The sequence below is a fragment of the Pagrus major genome, chromosome 10, assembly GCF_040436345.1.
Source record: "Pagrus major chromosome 10, Pma_NU_1.0".
NCBI classification, from domain to species: Eukaryota; Metazoa; Chordata; class Actinopteri; order Spariformes; family Sparidae; genus Pagrus; species Pagrus major.
Window position 1 is genome coordinate 21421874 of NC_133224.1, and position 24972 is coordinate 21446845.

At 41.4% G+C, this 24972-nt stretch overlaps 2 protein-coding genes and 1 long non-coding RNA gene across 3 annotated transcripts in view; 1 reads left to right on the plus strand and 2 right to left on the minus strand.

The window, feature by feature from the left end:
- sema4f (sema domain, immunoglobulin domain (Ig), transmembrane domain (TM) and short cytoplasmic domain, (semaphorin) 4F) overlaps window positions 1-14373 on the plus strand; it is a 55289-nt gene extending 40916 nt beyond the window's left edge. Inside the window, exons 2-15 of the mRNA XM_073475669.1 lie at window positions 4368-4516; window positions 4701-4760; window positions 8334-8432; window positions 9137-9248; window positions 9366-9485; window positions 9616-9770; window positions 9870-10051; window positions 10302-10443; window positions 10572-10785; window positions 10891-11000; window positions 11125-11276; window positions 11871-11923; window positions 12024-12214; window positions 12688-14373. Of these exons, the coding sequence (XP_073331770.1) occupies window positions 4368-4516; window positions 4701-4760; window positions 8334-8432; window positions 9137-9248; window positions 9366-9485; window positions 9616-9770; window positions 9870-10051; window positions 10302-10443; window positions 10572-10785; window positions 10891-11000; window positions 11125-11276; window positions 11871-11923; window positions 12024-12214; window positions 12688-13392 (2444 nt within the window). The 3' untranslated portion in view covers window positions 13393-14373. The remainder of the gene's footprint in view (window positions 1-4367; window positions 4517-4700; window positions 4761-8333; window positions 8433-9136; window positions 9249-9365; window positions 9486-9615; window positions 9771-9869; window positions 10052-10301; window positions 10444-10571; window positions 10786-10890; window positions 11001-11124; window positions 11277-11870; window positions 11924-12023; window positions 12215-12687) is intronic.
- Window positions 14374-15752: 1379 nt separating this feature from the next.
- Window positions 15753-17259, minus strand: LOC141003382 (carbohydrate sulfotransferase 12-like). Its single transcript, XM_073474707.1, has 4 exons — window positions 17101-17259; window positions 16755-16898; window positions 16338-16645; window positions 15753-15993 (listed from the first exon to the last, which is right to left on the minus strand). The coding sequence occupies exons 1-4, from the start codon at window positions 17257-17259 to the stop codon at window positions 15753-15755; spliced, it is 852 nt and encodes a 283-aa protein (XP_073330808.1).
- Window positions 17260-20846: 3587 nt separating this feature from the next.
- Window positions 20847-23035, minus strand: LOC141003883 (uncharacterized). The gene is made up of 2 exons (XR_012179764.1): window positions 22969-23035; window positions 20847-22720 (listed from the first exon to the last, which is right to left on the minus strand). It is a non-coding gene; the product is annotated as an uncharacterized lncRNA (long non-coding RNA).
- Window positions 23036-24972: the final 1937 nt, after the last annotated feature.

Genomic DNA, 24972 nt, shown 5'->3' on the forward strand with positions numbered 1-24972 from the left:
CGAAACTTTTTTTCAGCCACAGCAAGCAGCTGTTTTGTTGTTAAACAGTGCTTATAAACTGTGAAACAGCTTTGTGTACTATCGTCCAACAGTAGACGGACAAAGTTAGCGGCTTGCTAGCAAATATGGTGGGGCATTCAGTAGCTAATGAGCCAGATGTTTCCCTCAGGAGTTAGTGGAGAGCGAAACAGAGCTAAAAAGAGAGAATATTAGACTTGAATTCACTCAGTGGACAGCAGCACAACCCCAAATGAATGCCAATGTTGCTTCTTTGTCTGCTGAATGTGTTAATTGACTTATAGTCTTATATTATTATATACTTACTTGTGAGTGCTGATGACTTTATTTGTTAATTTAGTAGAACATACTTACAGTAGGCATGAGTCCCATTCAAGCCTTCAGTCTATGTTAATTCAGTGTACAGAGGAACCATCATATTTACTTTTATATATTTGAAATGAAATATATGTAGATATATTTTCACAAAAATCTGTCCTGATGTCCTTTGTATCGATTTGATAATGTTACCACCACACATGCACATCTGCGTCCACACATCACACATGAATGGGCACGCTATGAGCAGGCCACAAAGACACCCGGGCAGGAGGTGATATTTGATACATGGTGAGCTGCAGGCCCCCGCTGTCAAAGAGGAGGCATTTACCCAACCTGCAGAGCATCCTCTCTTCCCCTGCGACACATGCCAAATCAGATTTATTCATAAAGTGCTTCCAACAAACAGCTACGCATGTCATCATGAGGATAAAAGAGAAACAAGAGATGGAAAACGAGAAACTGTATGTCATATGTCATTTCTGAGGCCTTTTCTTTTTTAGCGTGTGCCTGGATGTGCAGGGTTAGAGGTGTGTGTGTGTGTGTATGTGTGTGGTAAGGGCAGATGGTGTAGCTCTAGGAGTCATCTCTCTACATTAGGTTGCACAGCAGGTGGTGGCCCCGTTTGTGTGCATATATGTGTATGTGCAGTCACAGCCGGCATGGACCAGCGTACAAGGACATCTTTCCAGACCTTGCCTTTGGCCTGTGTCACTAACACTCATGTCTACTCTGCTGCGTGTGTGTGTGTGTATCGCACCAGCAGAAGGACACAGGCTGTAAAGTGAGTTTGAAGAAGCGTTGTCTTTCGGCGATGTGAGGCTGCAGGGTGATGAAAGGATGGATGGATGACAGAGCCGACGAAGAGGAGCGACAGAAGGGACACGAGTATGAAAGGAGGAAGACGCTGAAGGAGAGAGAATGGGACTGCGAGGTCTCCAATGTTGTTGTTGCCTCACTTTTCATCTCCTTCAGCTTTAAGTCCAAGTCGGCTTTGACTGACAGATCGAGGAGCGATGTGTTTATTTTATTAGCTTGGGGCGTAGAAGTGAAGGAAACTTTTAATCAAGGGCAACACGGGGAAACTTCACAGATATACACATCAAATCAGCAGCTTTATTGCACATGGGGAACACTTAAACATAAAAGTGTGTGTGTGTGTGTTCTGTCTGTCGAATGCATCTGCTTCGACAGACTGCGATCTCCCTCATCTCTCGCATTGGCTGATTTTCAGGAAGTGCATTCCCCACGTGGGCAAATCAGAGAGCGGCTCACTATTTGACTGCCTGGAGGCTTTTAGCTGAACAGATGGCTTCTTAGTGAATGAGAAATGACATTCATTCGAAATGTTACGGGAAACAGACCCAGACTGACTGGATGGATGAGGGGGTCTGGATGGAGAAAATGTCTGTGATTCAGTTACGGCCAGATGTCAGTTTGTCGGGAGCTTCTTTTTTTGTTTTTTTTCTCTCTTCTTTTCACAACACAGACAGGCTCTAAGTGGAAAACCATGTCAACGCAGAATGCCATTAATCAGACTACCCTGACATGGCACTCTGAGTCCCATTCACCATAACAGGAGCAGAGGATGATGCGGCCAGTTTAAATCTTTTGGTCGACAGCTGCCAAATTGATTCCTCAAAGGATTTTCCTCAAAGTATATTCTCTTTCATGTCATTTCATTTCATTTCTAATAGTAGTTATTAGTCAACCATCTTGCTTTTATGAATTATCTTGATAAAGCTGAATAAATAAGTGATGATCAGACTTCAGCTCCTTTCTGTTTTGCTTTTGAATTTGCTCCTCTGCCTCACCTCTGCCTGCAGAATAATACAGGGTGTGTGCAGGAGGAGTGCTTTTGTTCCCTCCTTTCTTATTCCTCTTCTCTGATTTCCCATAATAACATGTGAGTTATAAAAGCCCATTACTGAGAGGAATGCTGTTTGTTCTCCTCCTATCAACCATTTATGGGCTCACTATTCTATCTGAAGCGAGGACATTAAGTAGAGGACAATGTGTTTGTGTGTGAGTGTTTGAGGCTGGGTGTTTATCGAGGATGATAAGACTACTTAAGAGATAAAAGTTGAAACAACTCAACTGCAGTGAGCTCATATTGGTCTGGTTGACTTAAGCTGTCAGAAGTTTGTCTTTCCTTACCAGTCATGTGTAGGCCCGGATGGTATGGCCTAAATTTGATATCATGACTTCGCGATACATGATATATACCTTGATATTTTGAAATCTTCTCAAAAGCAGTTCATAGGTGTAAGGACTGGGCGACAAACAATATGTTGAACAAACAGACCCTACTTCGATATCCATATTGCAACAGCATTGTAGGAATGACTGCTGGTACTTTGACAAAATATTAACACAATGAGATTTTTAATAAATAATCAGCAGTAAAGTGGATATAATGACTGAGGTAAAGACAAGTTCTGAAACAAGTGGAACAGTCGGGTAAGTTCAGAAAATGACATCACTTTATTGTAATACAGCCTTTAAAACCAGGAAAAGACACAATTTATGCCATATCACGATATAACAACATCCAAAATCGGAGCAAAACACAAGTTCATAATTAATAAAACAGTTTTCTAACTTGCTACCAGCAAGTAGTAATTAGGGGACTAGTAGTTGTAGAACATAATTGTGTAGAATAAAGCTTGAATAAGTACTTTATAATGAGTTATAAAGAGCCAATATGGTATTTATATGAATCCCAATAAGCTGTTTGTTGTTAACCAACTTTGTTGGATTAACATGTCAGTGTTTGTAGATCACTGTGTACTGACTAACACAGTATCTATTTCTGTTTGCACAAACATGGGCATAGACTTTGTTATTGTCATTAGTCAAGCTTTATTAATTGTGCCAACACACTGAGTAATGTGTAATGAGTAATATGTAATATCATCTTTAGCTCTTGATGGTTTGTTTGAGGTTAAATTAAGATCACAGGCTTTATTCATTAGCGTCAGTCTTTAATCTATCCCCCTGATGAGTTAATCTGCACCACAATGGGTTCCGCTCTTTGTAGTCTGTTTGTTTGTTCAGTCATGTGGTCCGACTCGGAAACCGACCATTTATTCCACCTTTGGAAATGAGAGTGTCACTATGAATCTTCTAAACATTTCTGTCCTTTAGCACGAAGGTCAGCAAATGTCAGCGTTGTAGGAATCCTTGACGCGCATGCAGGGTTTCCCTGTGTACACACAAACATAGATGTTCAGTACACAGCTGTGCTCTTTCCTCCCAGCAGCTGGGATATGAACACACACATACACACACTCATATGCTTTGTCCTGTATTTGATGATGACAGAGTAGGAGGGAGAGACTGAGTGAACAAACAAGAGCTGGAACGCTTTTTGAAAGCTTTGGGATTTGATTCAGATGATAGTTTTGAGATTAAAGAGACAAATATAGCAGAGACTACGCACATGTAAAAGACAAATGCATTATTTATTATATATCATGATTATGCATAATTTAGTCTATTGTTTCTTTCCTCAGCAGTGGGTTTAAATCTGAATTAATATATGCAGGGAACATTAAAACATAGGGAACTGGACAGGAAACCAGGAGGATGATGGAGGGATATAGAGAGCAACAGGGTGGAGTTGATGTGACTGTGAAGAAGAGAGTGAGAAAGGGTGATGGAGACTGAGAGGGATTAAAGAGAGTTAATCTGTGGCTGTGATTGTGTGAGAGGGCAGGGTGAAACCAGGGTCACTATCATCTATCTCCCTCCTATTCCCATCCCTCTTCTCTCTTTATCTCTTCATCTCTCTTTCTGAGAATATATTCAATATGGCGTCTGCTTTATCTCATCCTGTCAACCACTTATTCTCAAATTTACACACGCGAATGAGCCACTGAACATATTTATCTTTGGGATTTGCAGCACGCAGTTTCCCGTAAACCTCACGAGCGCATCCTTTAAAATCAATTTTGGATGACCGACAGCAGCACGTCTTCCCTCGGATGTTGAAAATCTCACCTCCTCTCTCTCTTCTCTTTGCTCCGCAGACCAAAAGATTCTCGGCCCAGCAGAGTTCAGAGGCGTGGGCAACTTCAGCACCTTCCTGCTGGACCCCTCATCAGGCATGCTGTTCCTGGGTGCCAGGGACGCCATACTGGCCGTGGACACCAACAAACTGAACCAAGCGCCGCAGAAGGTAGGAAGGTTGTGTGACTGATTAAAAGAAAGAAAGAAAAAAGAAAGGAGTCAACATTTTCTGATTGCAGTGTCTGAAATGTGATTGTGGTGAACTTGAGGCGAGTGCTGTGGTAAGTCTAATGAGTATGCAGCTGCTGGTGAGCAAGTGACTTACCCTATTGTCTCTTTTTCTCTCGTTCCAGATTGTTTGGGATGTGCCGGAGGAGAAGAGGAGGTCTTGTGTGGCAAAGGGAAAAACAGAGGTGAGAGCTTTGTGTGTGTGTGTGTGCGTATGTGTGTGTGTACCGTCTTCCTTTGTCTAATTCTGCAATACTTAATTTAACTCTAGGAAAGGTGCCTGTATGTGAAGGGATTAACAGTGACGCACAGTATTTACAGTAGCTGTGTCTTCTATCAAGCCAACCACTAAAATTGTGCTCGTGCAGGAACAGGCTGTTTGACTCGATGATGCCTGATTATACATTGTGAGATTTAGTTATTGAATATTAAATTCGTTACACAGTTTTTTACCAAAATTGTGGAACGATAAAGATTCAAATGAAAGCTGATATATTGGATTCAATTTGCCTCAGACATTTGAAATGTGTGATGGGGCCCATATTTTGTGTTGCAGTATGGACATGTATTTTTGTGTGTGTCACAACCCGGCGCTGTTAGGCATCGGATGGGAAGTTCTGGGATTTGTGCCAAAACCTCATCAGGGGTGTCTGTGAGTGCGTGTGTGTGTGTGTGTGTGTGTGTGTGTGTGTGTGTGTGTGTGTGTGTGTGTGTGTGTGTGTGTGTGTGAGTCAGACAGAGAGTAAGAGTAAGAGAGGGTGTATGTGAAGTCACAGATTTCCGGTGATTGTCTGTGGAAAGTGATTAAATAGAGCGTACCGTACACTCAGGCTGTACATCTCATTATGCTCTAAGCTACAATAGGACATCCACCAAACTGCTTACAGTAAACTAACTGCACACTGGAACTGTGTTAATTGAGTAATGTCGTAATGACTCATCGGTTGTGACAGTTAACTGAGCCACTCCCAGCTTCAGCATCCTAACTGAAATGACTCTAATGAGCAGATAATGCTCAAAAATGCCTCAAAAATGCCGTTAGTCCGGCGAAATGAGGTCAAATCAAAAGATAAACAAAGCTACTGGGAGGTCTGCATGTATTAACAGAAAGTGCGATTAGTTTTGACTCATTTTAAACAATTTTCATCAGCACAGCAATCTGATTTCTACTGTGATGAGACAAAGAGGTGTAACACTAAGATAAAGGCAGGAAAGAGAAGGGTTGGGCTTTTTTTCTGAGAAAACATTGATTACAAGATTACATGTTAGTCAAGAGGATTAAGGAGTGGGAGAGAAGGACAGAAACAGGAACAGGAAGAATTGTAGCTGATTGTAACTTGTCAAATTAAGAGAGAAGTGGATTAAGATTATAGAGGCAAGACCATAGACATAACAAGAAGCTACCTTGAAGTTGAAGTTGAGAGAGTGTGTGCATTGACAGAATGACACATCATAAATGTATAGCCTTTTCTGAGACTCGTAAGGTAGGTCACAAAATCCCATCCTGCAGGAGAAATCTAATATTAAATGTTCTCAATTTAATTCACATGTCGCCAACCGTGGACTCATCAGTGATTATGATTAAGTGCCAACTGAAGAGTTGTTTACCTGAATACACACAGCTTTGTGCTGCCTTTCAACACTTGAAGTGTAACCACCAATTTAACACATTAAAGTGTGTTTACAGGTCTATGGGAGTACAACTTTATAAGTAAATAGAGAAGTTTAAAGCCTTCTGTGGCTCCAGAGGGAGCTGCATGTAATCTGAAAAATTTCCCCAGCTGTTGCATTGTGGGTAAAGTCAGTGACTGATTGTGAAAAGCAGTCAACCGGTCAGGCATCGCACTCCCATAACACTGTCGGGCTCATTATGGAGGGTTTGAAAACAAATGATCAAAGTAGATACAGCAGAACCAGAGATATGACCTGTTTCATAACCTGGCAGCTTTATTACCCACAATGCAATTCAGCCACTGAGTGACATCATTAAAGGGAACACAACATTTGACATTTAATTGTCTTCTGAAGATTTTGGCGCTAACATGCTAACAAAAGCTGCTGCCTTATGACAAATACATGAGACCCATATTTTCTCTCCTTTTACCTAATTTTGTTTCCTCAAACTCCTGAGGAACATATGATTCTTTTAAGCGACTAAATGCTCCACTATGTTCACAAGCTAGTTTCACACTGTCTGCCATGTGGTGCTTGGCAGATAGCGTACAGTTGGTTTATCACTGCTGAAAACAGCTATCTGCTGACAGTGAACCAAAACAGGAAAGCTGTGGGTCTGAAAAACCAAAACAATGAGCTGAAGGACACTAAAAGGCTATGTAGAGCAGCACCTTTTTATTTGATTCATTGTTGATATGAAACTACAGATTTACTCAGGTTGTTTTATGGTAATATCACTTGATATGCTAATATGGAACTTCGGTGGGGAAGCAACCCTCTTGATGGAAAACAGAAAAAGTCATGCATGGAGGATTAAGTTTGCATCAGAGAGGAAATGAGTAAAGTGCAGAATGGAAGTAGAGAATTGTAATTCTCCGTAATGATTGCAAAATTGCCTTTGGTTCGCAGGCGTCAGTCAGCGTGAAAGCTTTTCATTGTTTTGGTGGTAGGACATTTAATTTCCACAGCGAGTTCTAAAATCACAGAAGCTGTTAACATAAGGAAGTGTAATGTTAATTATTATCTCCAGCACACTCACACAGAGTAGAGTAAAATAGAGTAGAATTGAACAGAAAAGAGCCATTCGATTTACCCCATGCCAGATCGTGAATGAAGCTTATTAAAATGAATGAGGTTAATTTGGACCAATGAAATAGCTAATCCCAAGCTGATCCCATTGTTACCAGGCTGAGCTCTCCCCCCCTCTCCCCCCCCTCCTCTCTCTCTCTCTCTCTCTCTCTCTCTCTCTCTCTCTCTCTCTCTCTCTCTCTCTCTCTCTCTCTTTGGCTCTCTGTCCATCTCACGTGGAGCTGTACCGCTGTGAGGGCTGGTGGTGTGTGGTGGTGGTGGGGGCTGATTTGGGTGACATGATCTGGGCATCAGAGAGGATCAGGTCCCTGGGGCGAAGGTGACTCAGGCCTGGAGCTCATTGAGGATGGCACGCAAAGACATACACACACACACACGCACGCACACACACACTGACTGAAAACATTGCCTGCGTCATGGCTTTAGAGAGGAAAGCTCAATGCATCATCACTATTGTGTGTTTATGAGGCAGACGAAGGAGCACATAAGTGTGCTGAGTGTGAGTTATTCATGCATGAACATGAGTGGTCTTAAGTTGCAGTTTGCATGCTTGTGTTTGTGTGAGTTAGTATGGATGATCTCTGCTGGTAGCAGTGGGGGTCTCATGTGTCTGTCCCAGCAGTGGGGGTCTCCAATTTCCAATCAGAATCATTGATACTCCAGCTGTTCCCAGAATCCACCCCAACCTTTCTCCTAAAGCTCAGTGTGGTTGTTTCAGGACCACTTATTTGTGTTGCTTTGTTGGACCAATCAGGGTCAAAACAGACTTGTTTTTGGTTCTAAAACTAAATATGTACTTTTATCAAATGTGTGACACCGACTCTGATACGTAGCAAGATGATTGTTTTTATGGTAAATGAAAGTGAACCCTCTCTTTCGCATATGTTAAATGTCACCTGATGATCTAATATATAATGCAATAAGTGGATACATAAATCGCATACAGTGAACTTTTTGGCTTGTCTTTATTTCTGGGTGTTTGTCTCCCCCTGCAGGTCGACTGTCACAACTACATCCGTCTGCTGGAATTCCTGGGCAACAGACGCATCTATGTGTGTGGCACCTACGCCTTCGACCCCCAGTGCGCCTTCCTGGTTAGTTTGTGTGTGTGTGTGTGTGTGAGAGAGACCTTCCTCCTGCTGGTCCGTGCCTGCGTGTGTAAGTTTATACTTGAGGGAGACATTGTAGGGCAGATCCAGGCCTGAGGGGTCCGTATGATGTGTCACAGCACTGCACACACGGCTGCAGCAGCGCATTATTCCAAACTGGTGCGTCTTTGCTTGCATGTGTGTCCAACCACGTGTGTTTGCACCTACAGCATGTGCAAGAGCTGCAAATGAATCTCTGTGACAGGTTCCCACACTCATTCACACCCAAGTCCTTCACCAAACGGACAGGCACACACAACAACACACAGACACACACACACACACTGTTCTCTTACTGTTGCAGTGAATATTTGCACATTAAAAGTTTTTAGTAATTTTTTCACACTTTTTCTCAGTAATTAGTTGAGAAATATTTGGTGCCTGTCAACCAACAAAAGCCTTTTAGACGTTTTGTTTCGAGTGACATTTTAAAGAAGGTAATTTGAGCACTAAAGTCACCAAAGCTTTTAGCATAAAAGAGAAGATTAGAGTCAATTATAGTGACATTTAAAGCAGACAACATGGAGAGATCAAATTGAATTTTTTTCACTCGAGACAGCTGTGAATAAAAGAATATTCTGCATGATTTACATTATTCATGTGGTAACTGCCCTTCTAACTTCTCTTTCACCTTCCCTGTCATCCTCCAGGAGCTCTCCTCCTTCACCCTGGAGAAAGCCGAGGAAGGAGGGGTGAAGATGGAGACGGGGAAGGGCAAGTGTCCCTTTGAGCCCAGTCAGCACTACACAGCTGTGATGGCAGGTAGGAGAGTCCGATTGAATGTTTGACTAATTGATTGAATTCATATACTTGATTCTTTGTTGTCTGGTGTTATTTTCATGCTATTTTTGTAAATCACAGCCTGTTTCTTTTGTCTAGGGGGTACCCTATACACAGCAGCCACCAGTAACTTCCTGGGAACGCTGTTCGACATCTCCCGGGCAACAGGCCCCGAGCAGGAGCGCATCCGAACTGAACGATCCATCAACTGGCTGAGTGGTGAGGCGCGCATTCATGCTCGCACAGGCTCATGCACACGTAAACCCACATGTTCACATACGTTGACATGCACAGACGCTCCGACACAAACAGGAAAAAGTTAAATTGTCTGTGTGTGTGTGTCTCTCAGACCCGGAGTTTGTGAGTTCAGCCTTCATAGAAGAGTCTCAAGACAGCAACCCGACAGGAGACGACGACAAGATCTACTTCTTCTTCACCGAAGTGGCCAAAGAGTACGACCTCTACACTAAAGTCAAAGTGCCCAGGGTGGCACGAGTCTGCAAGGTAACCCAACATCCTGACTGAGTGATTGACTGAAAAACTGATTGATCGCCTTGTGTGAGTTCGCTGTCGGGCTTAATCTTTCTCTTCCTATCCGTCCAGTCTGACGTGGGAGGGATGAAGACTCTGCAGCGACGTTGGACCACCTTCCTCAAGGCTGAGCTGGTGTGTGAGGACAAACCCAGTGGTCAGCGCTACAACATCCTGACTGATGTCTTCACCACGCAACACACACCAGGCGACCCCGGCAGCACACACTTCTACGGGCTGTTCACCTCACAGTGGTATGCTAAGAAACCAAAGCCATACAAAGTTGTGGTATTAATATACTAGCTGATCCTTGGCTTTATGCTAAGCTAAGATAACCGCCTCCTGGCTGGCGCTTCATTTTCATCTTATCTATCAAGAAAGCAAATAAGCGTATTTCCCAAAATGTCAAACTATCTTTTGATATTGAACTCTTAATACGACTTTTTCCCGTCAAAAGTAGCAAGATTGAGGCTTAATGTTAACCATTCTTCTTCTTTTTCTCAGGGAGCGTGAAGAGTTATCGGCCGTGTGTGTTTTCAGTCTCTCTGACATCAACAAAGTGATGGACGGTCCCTTTAAAGAGCTGAAGAAGACCTGCGAGAACTGGATCAACCCTGAACCTGTCCCCACACCGAGGCCTGGCCAGGTACCAAACTGTGCAACTACATAACAACTGCATATGTACTATCAAAACCTCTGCCTTTCATTACATTCTACTATATTAACAGAAATGACTCAAACGTTTCTTTTTTCCTCTTCACTCTTCTTTTTTAGTGTTTGAACAGTGCTCTAAAGGCTGAAGGGTTCGAGTCCTCCCTGAAACTTCCCGACAAGGTTTTAACGTTTGTGAGGGACCACCCCCTGATGGAGAACAGTGTTACAGCAGCGCCCCTGCTGGTCCGGAAGGGGATCACCTACACCAAGCTGGCTGTGACGCAGACGGGCAGCGGGGAGGAGCGGCGAGGAGCGGTACTGCACCTTGGAACAGGTGAGGGAAAGAGAAACACAAACTGGCTTTCACAAACAGAGTTAAAGCAGAGGAAAGTTGTGAAAGAGAAGAGCTTTTTGATTGAAGTGTGTTTGTGTGTTGCAGACCGTGGGGAGCTCCACCGGGTGGCAGTAGTGGGCCAGAATGCCACCTTACTGCAGGAGATTCCTCTGTTCAGCTCTAATGAGCCCGTCAACAACATATTACTGCACCAGGTAGAGCATTTACAAATTAATTCACACTCATACTGTGCAAAAACACACAGACATAAATATATTAAGTGCCCAGAATACCTGTTATATTACTCAGTGTTTCTGTAACGGTTCCCTGTGTTTCCAGGGCCGGGCTCTGGTGGGCAGCCCTCTGTCTCTGGCTCGTGTCCAGGCTGAAGGCTGCGCTCTGTATCCCAGCTGTGAGGTGTGTGCCAGAGCCAGAGGCCTGGGCTGTGTGTGGAGCGCAGCCGAATCATCCTGCAGGCACACAACAGCCGAGTGAGTACTACAGGAATATCACAATGAACTGGAAGGCTTCCAAAAATGAAAAGCAAAGGCAGACAGCAACAGGGTTAGAAAATGGTTCAGTTATGTGTAAAGACTGACCCATTTTTCTTTATAGCGCGCTCATTAGTCATTTTGCTTCAAAGCTTTAACAGTGACCAAGATTCTGCTTACACCTACGCACATTTTATAAATGAAAGTGAAAAACGTGCCAAAAAATCATTAATAAAAATTATATCAGAATATGACAAATATGAACACAGAGAATAATAGAGCTGTTAAATGTCATTGTTAAAGGTACACTATGTAGATTTGGGGACCTTATTTTCTGTAGTGCTCCTTTAAGTCCTGCAGTTATTTAGTGTAACCAACAGAAGAAAAGAAATAATAATACCAGAATAAAAGCATCAAGTTGCATAAAAACAACTAAATTTTTGCAATTTCTGTGTATTGATCACTTAATCAGTTATCAGAATTGTAACTGATTACTTATCTGTTCCTACTAAAACTTTAATGCTAAAGTGTGACTCTATTTTCTTTGTGTGTGTGTGTGTGTGTGTGTGTGTGTGTGTGTGTGTGTGTGTCCAGGCCTGGTCCAGGTGATGTGATAGATGAAGCCTTGAGAAAGTGTGACACAGACGGTGAGTGTATCTCATTTTAACACTTGGAGATGACAGATGCGCTCCCATGTCTGTTTCTCCTTCAACTCTCTTCTGTCTCCGTGCTTGTTTTCTCCTCCAGGGCGTTGCACTCCGTCCATCAGGGAGCTGCAGGTTTCTATGGGTCTGCGCCTCCTGTTGCCATGTGTCCAGCTGTCTCCGAGGCCCTGTACCTGGGAGCACCCTCCCCACAGACAAACCAGGCAGCACCACTCTGACCTGGAGATGACTGTCACAGAGGAAAGCCTCGGAAAATACATCTGCACATGCCAGGTACACGGGCAAAACATACTGAAACTTATGTATATGTGATCTCCATAAATGGGAGAATTGTGTCTTTCTGGCATCAAATCTTAAAGGTGCAATATGTAAGAATAGGTTGAATTTCATACTAAAAACAAATAGGGGGCAGCATATCACCAAAATAACTGTTGCTAACTGTAGCTATTACCCAAGTTAGCTGTGCAGCTAGTGCTGTGTTGCTGTTGTTGTTAACACAGGAGCTGGCAGAGACTGGCTAGCTGGTTATCGTGCTAACTTCAGTAGATATGTATGCAACACAATATAGACATCACAATGTCAAAACTGTAATTTCTTCACATTCTGTTGATAATTTTAAATAAAGTACTGAATGACTAAATAAAATAGAATTCGTACATATTGCACCTTTAATTTTGACTCCACAGAATCAACTCGAACAAATAAAACAACTATCTCTTCTTTTCTGTCATGTCACTCTACTACAGGAGGCGGGACCAGGTATCAGAGACCCCACCCCCTGCCGCAGAGCAGCCTATCAGCTGACACTAGCTGGCCCCACTGCTGGAGGAACGGTGGCGACAGCAGGAGGTCGTCATGTCCTGGCTGTCTACATCCTTTTCTTCTGCGGTGGTTTAGCGCTTGGTATGTTTCTCCTCTACTTTGTGACCCGTCGGCGTAGCCTCAGTCGCCAGGGCCACCACCTGCCGGATAATTCGCTGTCATCAGAGAAGGGGCGGGACTTGCTGGGCTCCTCAGCCACGCCACAGTCTCCTAGCAGTGCAAGCCTGCTGTCTGAGGGATTCAGATTGACAGAAAAACGTAATGGGACGGCGACCTCAACCACGTCTACAACGCTCCTCAGCAACCAGGGTAATGGTGGTCACCATGGCAACAGCTACAGCGGCACCCTGATCCACAGCAACCCCAGCAACGGCCATGGGAATTCCCTGTATTCCAACTGCAACACAAGTAGCAGCGGGCTGAAGTTTGCCTCCGAAATTTTAGCTGCAGACATGCTGGATGGAAGGACGGGGGAGATGGAGAGGGAGTCGGGGGTGGGGGACGATGTGGATGAGGGGCTGGGGGACGGGGTAGGGGAAGGGATGAAAGGACTAGAGGAGGAGTTGGCCAAATTTCCGATGTTTAAATCACCTGCACCGTTAGCTAAGTGTGAAGAAAGTTCGATATGAAGAGCTGATATAAACATTCTAATGATTGCACCATTTAGCATCCTCCAAAAACTGAATACTACTGGGAGGGATGCAAAATGGCTACTGCCAAATGCCTTTGGATGGGAGCTGTGGCATGAAGAGAGACTACAGAGATATATGAGAAATTTATGATGAGTTTATGTCGAAGCGTTGAGAGAGAGACGAGGCGAAAAAACTGCAAGACAGAAAACTTGTTCCAGTGTTGTCACTCAGGATGAGAACCACAGCTAAATAAATGTTTCAGATGTAAATATAAACTGTAAATAGAAGCAGTCTGGAGTCGACTGTGGATGTGAAGCTTAGCGTGATATTGCGCTTTTAAATGTTACAAAGAATCAAAGATGAAATGTCTACCTGTGTAGACATGGAAAAGCCATATTGTCTTTCTCGTTAACTTCTGTTGTTGTTGCATTCTCTCCTCCTGATGGCACTGCAAAAGAAAAGTGCACTTTGAATCTCTCAGCACCTCTCTGTCTCTCTGTTTCTATTTCTCTCTTTGACACACCACTCAAATCCCAGACCTTGAAGGGTCCAAAGGCACCAAATGACTGCTGAGCCATAGACTGACATGTCAGACTGCACCAGTCCTGTCAGAGACTAAGGAACCATGAATTCACTGCGGAGCCCTCAGATGGGCTACAGTGACCATGACGGGGCTGTCCCTGCCTACACTGCCACAGCGGTCAGGAGGATGATAGGGTTTATGGCCACCTATCAGACTTGCATCAGTGTGGAAAGCTTGAGACGCACAGCAGATGTGAGTCACTGACAGCTGAGGATCCGTCAGTGTTCACAGGCAGATGGTTTTCAAAAGGATGTGAAACTCATTTCAGCCTCACAGAATGGACCTTGCCGGACACAAAGCAACTATCACCTTGTTTTGTGAGCGTGGATTTCAACATAAAAGTGTATTGTTTTGTCATGTTGTTTTGTAATAAAGCCTAAAAAAGGTGCCGTTAACCTGGTGTCATTGGTTTATGGATGTGCGACAGGTCAAAGAAGTTGTTTCTTTTATCTTACCAGAAATAGACCAAGTTAATTCTGCAAGGATGTGATAGAAAATGGCTGTGGTTATTACTGATTTCTAACTAAAATGGAAAGGGTCTCCATCTGTGCCTATGTACGTATGTACTTTGAGTTTCTTGGCAATGATTCATTTGATCAACTTCACACACGGTGATTTTGCTAAGAACCCAGAAAAGTGCACTGTTGAGTGTGAGCGTCTTTTGAAAACGTGCAGTAAAGCTCCGACCTCATTGCTGGATAAGGGATTTACAAATCAGAGAGAACGGTGACTGGTTCCACTATTGTGTATAAATGCAGAACTTTTGAGGAAGCCATCTAGACTAGCTGACAGGCTAACCTCGCTAGTTGAAAACACCTACGTTATCTAAATGACAGCAGCCAATTAATTATCTAAATTTAGCTACAGGTTGGCAGCCAGATTATTTTACTGTACCTTAGCCGTAAGATAGGCTAAGGATAGGATAGGTGGTTCTCTCTCTTCTTTTCCTCTCTCCTCTCTGAATAAATATATATATATATATATATATATATATATATATATATATATATATATATATATATATATGTATATGTATATGTATATGTATAAAAGTATATTTACCCTCCATCTCCAGTCAGCAGTCAGTAGTAGAGTATGTAAATACATAACAATGGAGGCCACCTCTGTGGATCACTGCTGCAGTCAGGTTAATAAACAGGAGTAAATAAGAATCCACATTTTAACCCCAAGAGTTCGATAGTCTTCTCTGAGCTCTCCTTCTGTTGGTACACAGCTCCATATCAGTTCAGAATCTGATGTGGTTCTGGTGTTTATTCCTCCAGGAGGTCTGGCTCTGCACCCAAATCTCCAGCCGGGTTCTGAACAGCTGAGCAGTGGCTTACCCACCAGCTCTGCCCGGTGCTCCCACACAACACATGGGCAAATGTCTTTTATTTTGATTTGATAGAGAGCACCCTAGTGGCAGAAGTTACTTACTGTATGTTTAAGAGGCAAGTGGAGCTGTGATATGCAGTGTTGAAAACCTCCAACATGAAATGTTTACACTTTTAGCATGTTTTAGCTTTTATTTCAGTGCTGTAGTGTAGGAAAGGTAGAGATGTACAGAATTAGTAGTCTTTAGACTTAATTATTAGATCAGATCAGAGCCATAATTAAATTAGAGTGCTTAAAATCCGTGTATTTGAGAACCAGTTAGTCAAAAATGTATAATTTCCTCATGATTTTCCTGCATAAATCCTTAATGATTGCTATTTTCTCAGTGGTAAGTGTTGTGGGTTCAACACCGGTGGGTTGTCCAAATCATGACCTTATCTCAACCATCAAACAGTTCTTTGGGCTTCTGGTAGCCAAAAAGCCTGACGTCGCCCTCGTAGAGTTTGTACAGCCTCCTCCTGTCCTCTAGGGGCACTGTTCTGAACCAGTTTAACACATAGTTGGGGGAAGTCATGTTTTCATAGGAAGGAGGGAACTTGATGTCGTCCTCCAGCTTTAAGATCTTCAGCAGCAGTTCAGCGTCGTCTTGAAGAGTCTCTTGATGGCCAACAAAATCATACCTGAGAAGTTTAAAAGAAAAAAACTATGTCACACAAGTGAAATCAGCATTTACTCATCAGTGTCAGTTTACTCATCCTGAGGAGTGCTGCTCAGTGGACCACACAATTTTGTAGTCAGTTGCTTTTTTAAGCTTCCTCAAGTGTAATTCTACTGCTGTTACAATAAATCATTTTTTATTTAATCAATTGTAAGCTGTTAATGAGAAAATTGTGTGTAAAAGAAAAAAGAAAAAAAACACCATGTGCAATTTGTGTGTATTTCATTTCTCTTCAGGTCAACAAACCATTTAAAATAAAGTTACATGAAAATACAGCTACAGCCTTGATGAAAAGAATGGCCTTACTGTATGAGGCAGGGGTGGCACAGCTTGTGCATCTGCCTCCAGTGGGGTTCAAAGGGCCCCTCCTTCTCTCTCTCTGGGTCTACCAGGTACTGTATGAAGTTGTAAAATGAGGGGTGCACCCCAGATGCAAAGGCCTCTTCCACTGTCTGTGGAGGATCGGGCTGGTTGCCATACCGGCTCAGAATGTCTCGGCCAAAGTTCTGATAGTAGAACTGATTCTCCTTCAGGAACTTGTCTCGAAAGGCAGAGATGAGACGGATAAATGGGTCCCGGACAAACAGGAACTTGGTGTAGTGCTTCAGCTTTGCCTGTAGTCAACAAATAAGTATACATCAACGCTCTGACACACTAACCCTGCTTAGTTAGTTTTCTATTTCTTGCTTTAAGGACACTTCTGATGTCCTTGTATGAACTGACCTTCATCTCTGGTCTTGGGAAGCTGTTTAGGAGAGTGAACACTTTAGGTAAGTGGACCAGGTCACCAGATATGGACATGGGGTCATCAAATGGCTCGCTCTGGTTCAGGACAAACATAACCCTCTTCCAGTTGGTACACGCCACCTGTAGATAAGAACAGAGAGTCTAAGGCCATGCTAGCTGCTCTGTGATGCTGTACTAAAGCACATGAGTTCTTTTAGCTAGCATAGTACAAATGACTGGTCTGAGAAATGCAAAATCCAATCAAGTATGTGATGTTCAGGCCTGACATGTCTAGGAAACAACCAATGTGTAAGTGTGTTGGGTCAGTTTATGTCTGTATCACCTTGGGAATGTAACAGTAGATGATGCCGTGATTTTCATCCACAATGAAGTGCTTCAGCTCGTAGTCACTCATGTCTTCTAAACTGCGCTTCCCATTAGAAAATGCCTCTTTGTCACCATCACACATTTCTTTTAGCAGCTGCTTTCTCAGTTCCTGCATCTGACGATTCCTCTCTGTGTAAAGACGAATAGGAATATGTGTTGTAACTGTCTTAAAATTATAAACAGAGAGTGAAGAAATGACAGTGTTACTGTTATGCTGAAGAAGTTTATGTACTGTGTTGCAGGGATAGCAACTGAAGTTTGCATGCTAACAAGCTGGCCCCGGCCTCTCCCGCTCTAAAGCTCCTGCATGGTGAAACGCCAACACACCCCTGGTGCTCTGAGAAGAATTTTAATATTTACAGTATTAATGAGGTAATAATACAAACTACAAACTAACTGAATAACAAGCTGTTCTCAGAGGAAAATAAGGTCCCAGAACACTGTTTGAAGCTAGAAAGGTGGCAGGGTCCGCCAAATACAGACAAAGTAAATCAAAATGAAATTGTGTTGTCCTTTGAGGTCAGTTTGTTTATTGAGTTTATTCAGTCATGAAAACAAAGAGAGTTTGTTTATTTAGTTTATTTTGGCATTAAAAAATCAGTTAATGAAGATCTTTTTTCTTCTGATTACATTTTCTTCCCATGAACTACATAGTGCACCTTTAACTAGTGTTGCTTTCTAGTGGCTTTTCACATGGGCAAATGACAGGTGGGGTGAAAGCCAAACATTTGTTTTTCTCAACGCCCCTGAGCTGACAGGATGAGAGGAATCCTTAATCCAAATGTAGTCAGGGGTGAGGTTGCCGATCTATTGTCTATGAATCCAATTACTAATACCACATGCCCTTGAGCACATAATACAAACAATTTATTTAAACAATTGGCCTAACCACAAACAGGATACACAGCAGGAACCACAAGAAATTCAAACACAGACTGACACACACACATATTGTACCTCTCTTGTCTTGTGATATCTTCCTTTGGTTAAAGGACATCATTATGAGACACATGGATCCCACAAATCCAACGAGCAGCAGGAACTGTTTGTATGCTGCCATGGCAGCTGAAGTTATACAACATGTCAGCCTTTGTCAGTGAACCGAAAGTTTAAGGACACATGAATGGTTAAGGTTAAAATCCATTATCTGCTGTTTATTTCCCTGATTAACTGCTGCACATACCAGTCACAAAAGATTCACATACAAGTTTTACAAAAACTGTACAGTTAAACATTATGGACTGTGTAAAAAATTGTAATGTTTTTATTAACACTGTGAGTGAGTATGATTTCAAAATCTACAATTACATCAAAGCTGAAGTCACACGGATTTCATTTAGTGTTGTAGTAAAAGTCAAGTGACAACAAAATCAATTCATAGAGAAGCAACAAGCATGTTGTGGTTTCTTTCCTGTGACAAATGTACTTATTGTAAGTCGCTTTGGACAAAAGCGTCTGCTAAATGCCCTAAATGTAAATGTAATGTATTCTGATGCTCCAGTAGGTTTGCCACAACCTAAATATAACAATCACTAATCACATCACTCACCCTGCTGCAGAGTTCTCTGATAGATGATCTTGTTCTCCAAGAGAAAACCACTGATGAACACCTCAGACTACAGAAACGTGTCCCAATACCATTTGTGTCCCACTAAGCTCTCTACTGTACTTGACAAGTGGGCTGTGAGGACTTTCATAGACAAAGCAAACTCTGGAATTCAGAGAACAAAACAAATAGGAACATGCCCATGAAGAGGCACGTCCCACCTCCTTTCATTCGGACAGACAGGTGCTTAGTCATTAAAACGAATGCCCTGACATATTTATAAGTGAAAAGTGATATCCAAATCGCACAAAATACGAATTCCTACATAATGTTGCTTTCAGGTAACAAACAGCTACACTGCAGATGATATTCTCCAGGAAGGGAACTAAGTACATTGATCATTACAGTAACCACATAAAGTCTTATCAGGTATGTAGAGAACACTAACATCTAAACATCAGGCAGAACTGTAATGCTATGAAGATGTTAATCATACAATTTTAAAAGTCATCATTGAAAAATATCCTCTCTCCTTAAATGACCTAAGCAAATTTCTTAGTTATTAACAGCAAGCAACAATCCAGTCTGCACCTTCACTTAAAATCTGGCATCCAACAGTTTTAAATTAAATTAAATTCAGTGACACAATAAAGAAAATCATAACAGTAAATAGTTTATATGGGTTTGGCACATTTGTTACACAATAAGGTTTCGAGAATTCATGTTAGGTACAAAACAGGGCCAATTTTCAAAGTTGCTGTACCATGTCATAGTGGACATGACAAACAAAAAGGCTTAGACACATATGCGATGTGTGTTTTCCCTACCACATCACCATTGATCCTTATTAGTAGAGCTGCTGTATCTAATATTAAATATCCTTAACTGATGTGAATCTAACAGCACGAGTAAATGAAAACTCTGTGCTTCATATTTGAGAATATCATTTATAATTCTTAAAAATGTCTTTCTATTTCAGTTGTGACCATGTCATCACATAACCCAGAGTGATTTTACCTGGTATTTTAGAGTAATTCTCTGTTATCTTCTTCTTCAGCTCCAGCACGGTGGTGCTTTTAAACTGTTCCTCAATAAAGATAAAGGTTAAAGTCTCCCCATCTAGCCCTTTCACAAAAACTTTCACAGACATTTCTGTGGTGTCCGTCTGCAGTGTAGATGATAAGACAGGGTTCGGCTGCGTTCAACTGACCAGTAAACAAAGCTGAAAAATACTTTTCCTTTCAACCTTACATTTAAAGAAATATACACCAACCTTTTGACTTTAAAATCTGTTTTAGCTTTTACTTCATAATTTGTAGACCAAAATGTTTAATTATTTTTGTAATCTGTTATTATTATTATTATTATTATTATTATTATTATTATTATTATTACTATTATTATAATGCAAATTAAAAGCACAATTTTCCATATGTCATTACATGGCTTAGGGTAACAGGTAATCATGGAAAAACTTCTAAGTCCTCATGTCAAATTTCCTGTATACTGTATATACAATAATGCATTTATTAATGTCAAATCTTCTTAAAAGTAATGTGGAGCTCTAATTTATGAGTCTGAAGTTAATGGGTGAGTGATGAGTGCTGCATTCAAGTTTGAACTAAACAATACAATAAAAGCACAGAAGTATCATCAGCTGAAAGCACTTGAAGTAGCAAAAGTAAACATATGTGACTGTTGAATTACTGTGTTGAACTGCAGCCAGAAGTCCACTGGATTACTGCAGCATGCCTCTGTAGCATTAAAGCACAGACTTTAATTCACACTTCACATAATATAGTAAAATAGCAGTCTAAGTTGTGTTTTTCATATGGTTTGTACAGAATGTTCTAAATAATGAAATATTGTATTGAATACATCATCTGTGCATTAATGAGAGTTAAACAACAGCACAACAGTAACATTTATTCACAGGAAGTATCAGATTAAAGATAATAAATATATATATAGTCATGTGAAAAACGTTCAATCCTGCCAGTGAAGGTACAGAAGTGTAAAAATGTTTATATCTGTATGACCTCTCACATAATAAAACTTGACACAGAATCAGTCTTGCAGAGGTCCAGGAGGAGCTGTAGCACCCTCTGTAGGTCAATCCCAAAATAACACCGAACAATGACGACACTGAAGACGAGTAAGACTGGAGAAGTGGTTTATATCAATGTCAGACTTTTTGAGTCTGATGAGTCCACGGAAAATACTTCAGTTTCATACTAAGGCCTGGAAAGTCCCATGAATGCAAACCAAGATTAACAGAAGTGACAGAACTGGTGCAGTCAATGTCGTGTTCACTGTGAATACTGAAATAAGTAACGTAAAACAAGGAAAGTTTTCACACACATTTCTCAACACAAACATCCTTTTGACACACTTTTAGAGTCAGAGATTTAGAGATACATTTGAAAGTGTTTGACCTGCTTCTCCCCACTGCTCCTTACATGTTTGTGATCCAGTAAAGAAAATGATAGATTCGCTGTTTAAAGGTTATTGCAAATAATTTGTGTGTGCTGGTTAAAAGTTTGCAGCCACATCGGTTGGTCACACATCAGTTCGAGTAACAGTAGAAGAAAAAACAAAGACATGTCATAAAACACAATACAGCTCAAGACATATCATCCTCAAACAATCATAATAAAAATGATTCTGTAACAATCATATTATTATAAATCACTCAGGTCCAGTTTAAAAAGCACAATGGAAGATTTTAGTCCTTTAAGTCATCCAACTGGGATCCAGAAGTGATCTGAGCTTCTTTCTTTGATTTGATAGCAGAGCCGACCATGCAGACATGTGAGTCCTTCTGGTAAAACTAGTTGAGTCAAATATTAATGCTTTCAGTTGTTGGCAAGCTACCAACCCAAACAATCCACTATCTGTCTCAGGAATCACTTAATGCACTTTTAAATCTCAGTATTAAAACAGTTTTATACTTAGATCAATATATGGAGTATATATAGTATATATAGAGTACTATTAGCAGTAACAGAGTAATATATTGCATTACTAATAATATTTCAGTAATGTGTTAAGCCATGTAACGCGTTACCGACCGAAGTGAAGCGTTTATTGTTGTTTTTTAAGAACCCATCCACACCAACATGACCACATTAAAATAGGCTCTGTGTGTTTAATATAGACGAGCCTATAACATATATGATCAGTGTCTGTGTGACTGAAATGAGCCGTATGTTGTAGGCCTGATGATGAAGCCTAATCCTCAGAGCACACTTGTTGAAAGTAACTAAAAAGTAGTGTAACAGGTAGTGAATTACTCTACACAGGCAGTAATATTGTAACGTGACAGATTACTTTAAAATGAAGGTAACTAATAATATGTAATATATTACATTTTGAAAGTAACTTGACCAACACTGGTATTAAAACAGTTGACCCTTTACCTACATATGTGATGACACATTAAAAATCATCACATTAGTTCTGAGTAAAAGAGTCAAGAAGTGGAGAGCTTTGTACAGCGGATGATTTTAGACAAACATCTGAAATGTGACGAGTCAAAATGTGTCTTTGTGTCCCCAGATGATAATAACTCATGGTGAGGACAGAGCAGGATAACATCAGCCTTCTTTAAGACTTAGTGGACCTGATTTACTCCAGTCATTGTACCAGTTAGACTTTTAAAGTGATGTTGAAAACATTGATCTGTCCACCTGTGTGACTTCTTTTAGTGTCTGAAGTCCTCAGCATTAATCCTGGTGGAGATCTTTGACTGCTGCTGGTTGAGGATGTGGTGCTGCCTCACTGTTGACATCACTTCCTGTTAACATTATAGCCACGCATTCCATACTCTGGTTTCTGCCCTCCCTGTCACCCACTCCACCACCTCCACAACTTCCCGTTAGTATGACTTTTGACAAGTGAATGGTTGATCCGTCTTTGATTCCATAGTCAGACAGCAGCCTGTCGTCCTCCAGCAATATAGTCTCAATGCAGAACACCATCCCCCCACCAACCAGCTGCTCAGAACCGATCATCAGTTCCTGGTCACGCACTACAAGATGCAGACACAGGAACACAAGCACACACAAATTAAATCAAAACCAGACAGTCACAAATAACTTACATAGACATCATTTATGATTTTTAACAGGTCATTTTTATTTGCCTTTCTTGGACCTGCAGTCAGACTACATGGCAAACATCTAATGGCAAATCACGCCTACTAACACAGAATTTAGTGTAAAAAAAGACAACGACTTAACTTAATGCTAACTGTGATTTATACAGTTGTAATTCTACCTGGGAGTCCAAAGAGAGGCTCTATCTTCTTCTTCAGCTGCAGCAATGTCATGCTCTTAAACTGCTCCTCAGTGACACACAGGTCCATGGTCCTCTCTGTCCCCCACTCACGAACTTTGATCTTCATAACCCTCTCTGTGGACTCGACCTCTGAAGCCACTTCTGTGTGTAACACTTCTGTGGATTGTTCTTGTGAATGCGATAAATTCAACCCCATTTTACATCTGCGTAAGTCTGTGAGCTTCTGCTGGGCTGTTGTGCAGGCTACTCAAGAATGTGGGTGTGTTCATTAAGGAGTAAACCGACCTGATGAAATACACAGGAAGTATAACTCAGAAAAACACACAGAGGCTATTCACTGTAGATAACAATGTCACTAGCAGTGGAGGAAAAGTTAATTTACTGAAGGAACAATACCACAAGGTGAAAAAAAATCTGATACAAGTCAAAGTCCTGCTTTCAAATTTACGCTTGACTAAAAGCAGATAAGTTTTATCAGCAAAAAGCACTTTAACTCATTTTCATGTATAGCTTCATACGTTGTTGATGAATAACTGTGCTGAACTGTGATTTTACAGTAAAAAGTCAGGCAGATTAATTTGATATAGCAGTATGTTGCTGCAGCATTAAAGGGGCACTGTGTAGTTTTGGAGAAGAAATTCAAACTCTGAATTTTAGTATTTACAATGTTAATGAGGTAATAATACAAACTCAGAAATATAATTTTTTCCCATAACTGAATAAACAAGCTGTTCTCTGAGGAAAATAAGGTCCAAGAACACTGTTTGAAGCTTGAAAGGTGGCAGGGTCCGCCACATATAAACAAAGTAAGACAGTATGAAACTGTGTTGTCCTTTAAGGTCAGTTTGTTTATTCAGCAATGAAAACAGAGAGAGTTTGTTTATTTAGTTTAATAATGTCAGCTTAGGTTTTCTAATACAGTTTCACCATACTGAACCTTCAATCTGGCTCCAGCTACTGATTTTTGTTCTTTACTCTTCCTCAACCCGTCCCTGCGAGTCTATCACTGGTTCAGTATTCATGTCACTGCCTCGTGACCACTGAGCAGACTACAGGGGCTACCTGTAACACCTGTATGGGTATGCTGGGACTTTGTTAATGCATCATCTTTTATAGGCAGACCATTTTATTTTGTATTTAAAATCAATTTGTATAAAAGATCAAACCACCAAATATTGTTATGTGCCCAGCAGGGGCAGAGGGTTTTGTTTTCTTTCTCCCTGTCTCCTCTCTTTCTCTCCTCTCTTTCTCTTCCTCCCCTAGTTTTCCTTCAGGTGCTGACAGGGTGATGAGCTGCACCTGAGAGGCCATGAAGCCACCGCCCACTGATGCAATGACTTCTGGAGTGGCCAATCCCCTGTCTGGAGGCCCAATAAAAGGAGAGCATGGCTGCGGCACTCTCTTTCTCTCAGTTTTGCATTCTGTCCTCACACACTACAGATACTCTGGCAGAATTAGTTGTTGTGGCTTTTGGAGGTATGTGGTGGGAGAAAGGGGTTAGGTAAGTTGGGGTGCCCTTACATTTCAGCACGTCGCAAACTCTGTCTAAAAACATTAGTTTAGTGGTGGATAGATACCACTTGTGTATTGTTCTGAGAGTTGTTTTGAATGCTCGTTTATTAGAGAAGACAGACAGGTTTTTGTTTTGTGTTTTGAATAAGAATTAGTATTAGTATAGGCCTTGTTTTGTTATATTGATTTCATTGCTCTGGCACTCCACCTCCCTCCTTTCCTCCCCCACATTTTGTAAACCTTGGCAATTTGTGTGTTACGTTCACCATAAATAAATCACTTTTTTTAACCATTTAACTTTTCTCATCCCAGTTCTTGATTTGTCGTGTTGCCGCTCCCTGTTCCCACCTGGACGTAACAAAGGGATGTAACATAGATAATTTACATATAATCATGTAGTGTAGCTGAAAATTGTACATTTTTGTATGAAAGTGTAAAAATGTTTATGATAAGGAGGAGATCCTCCTTCTA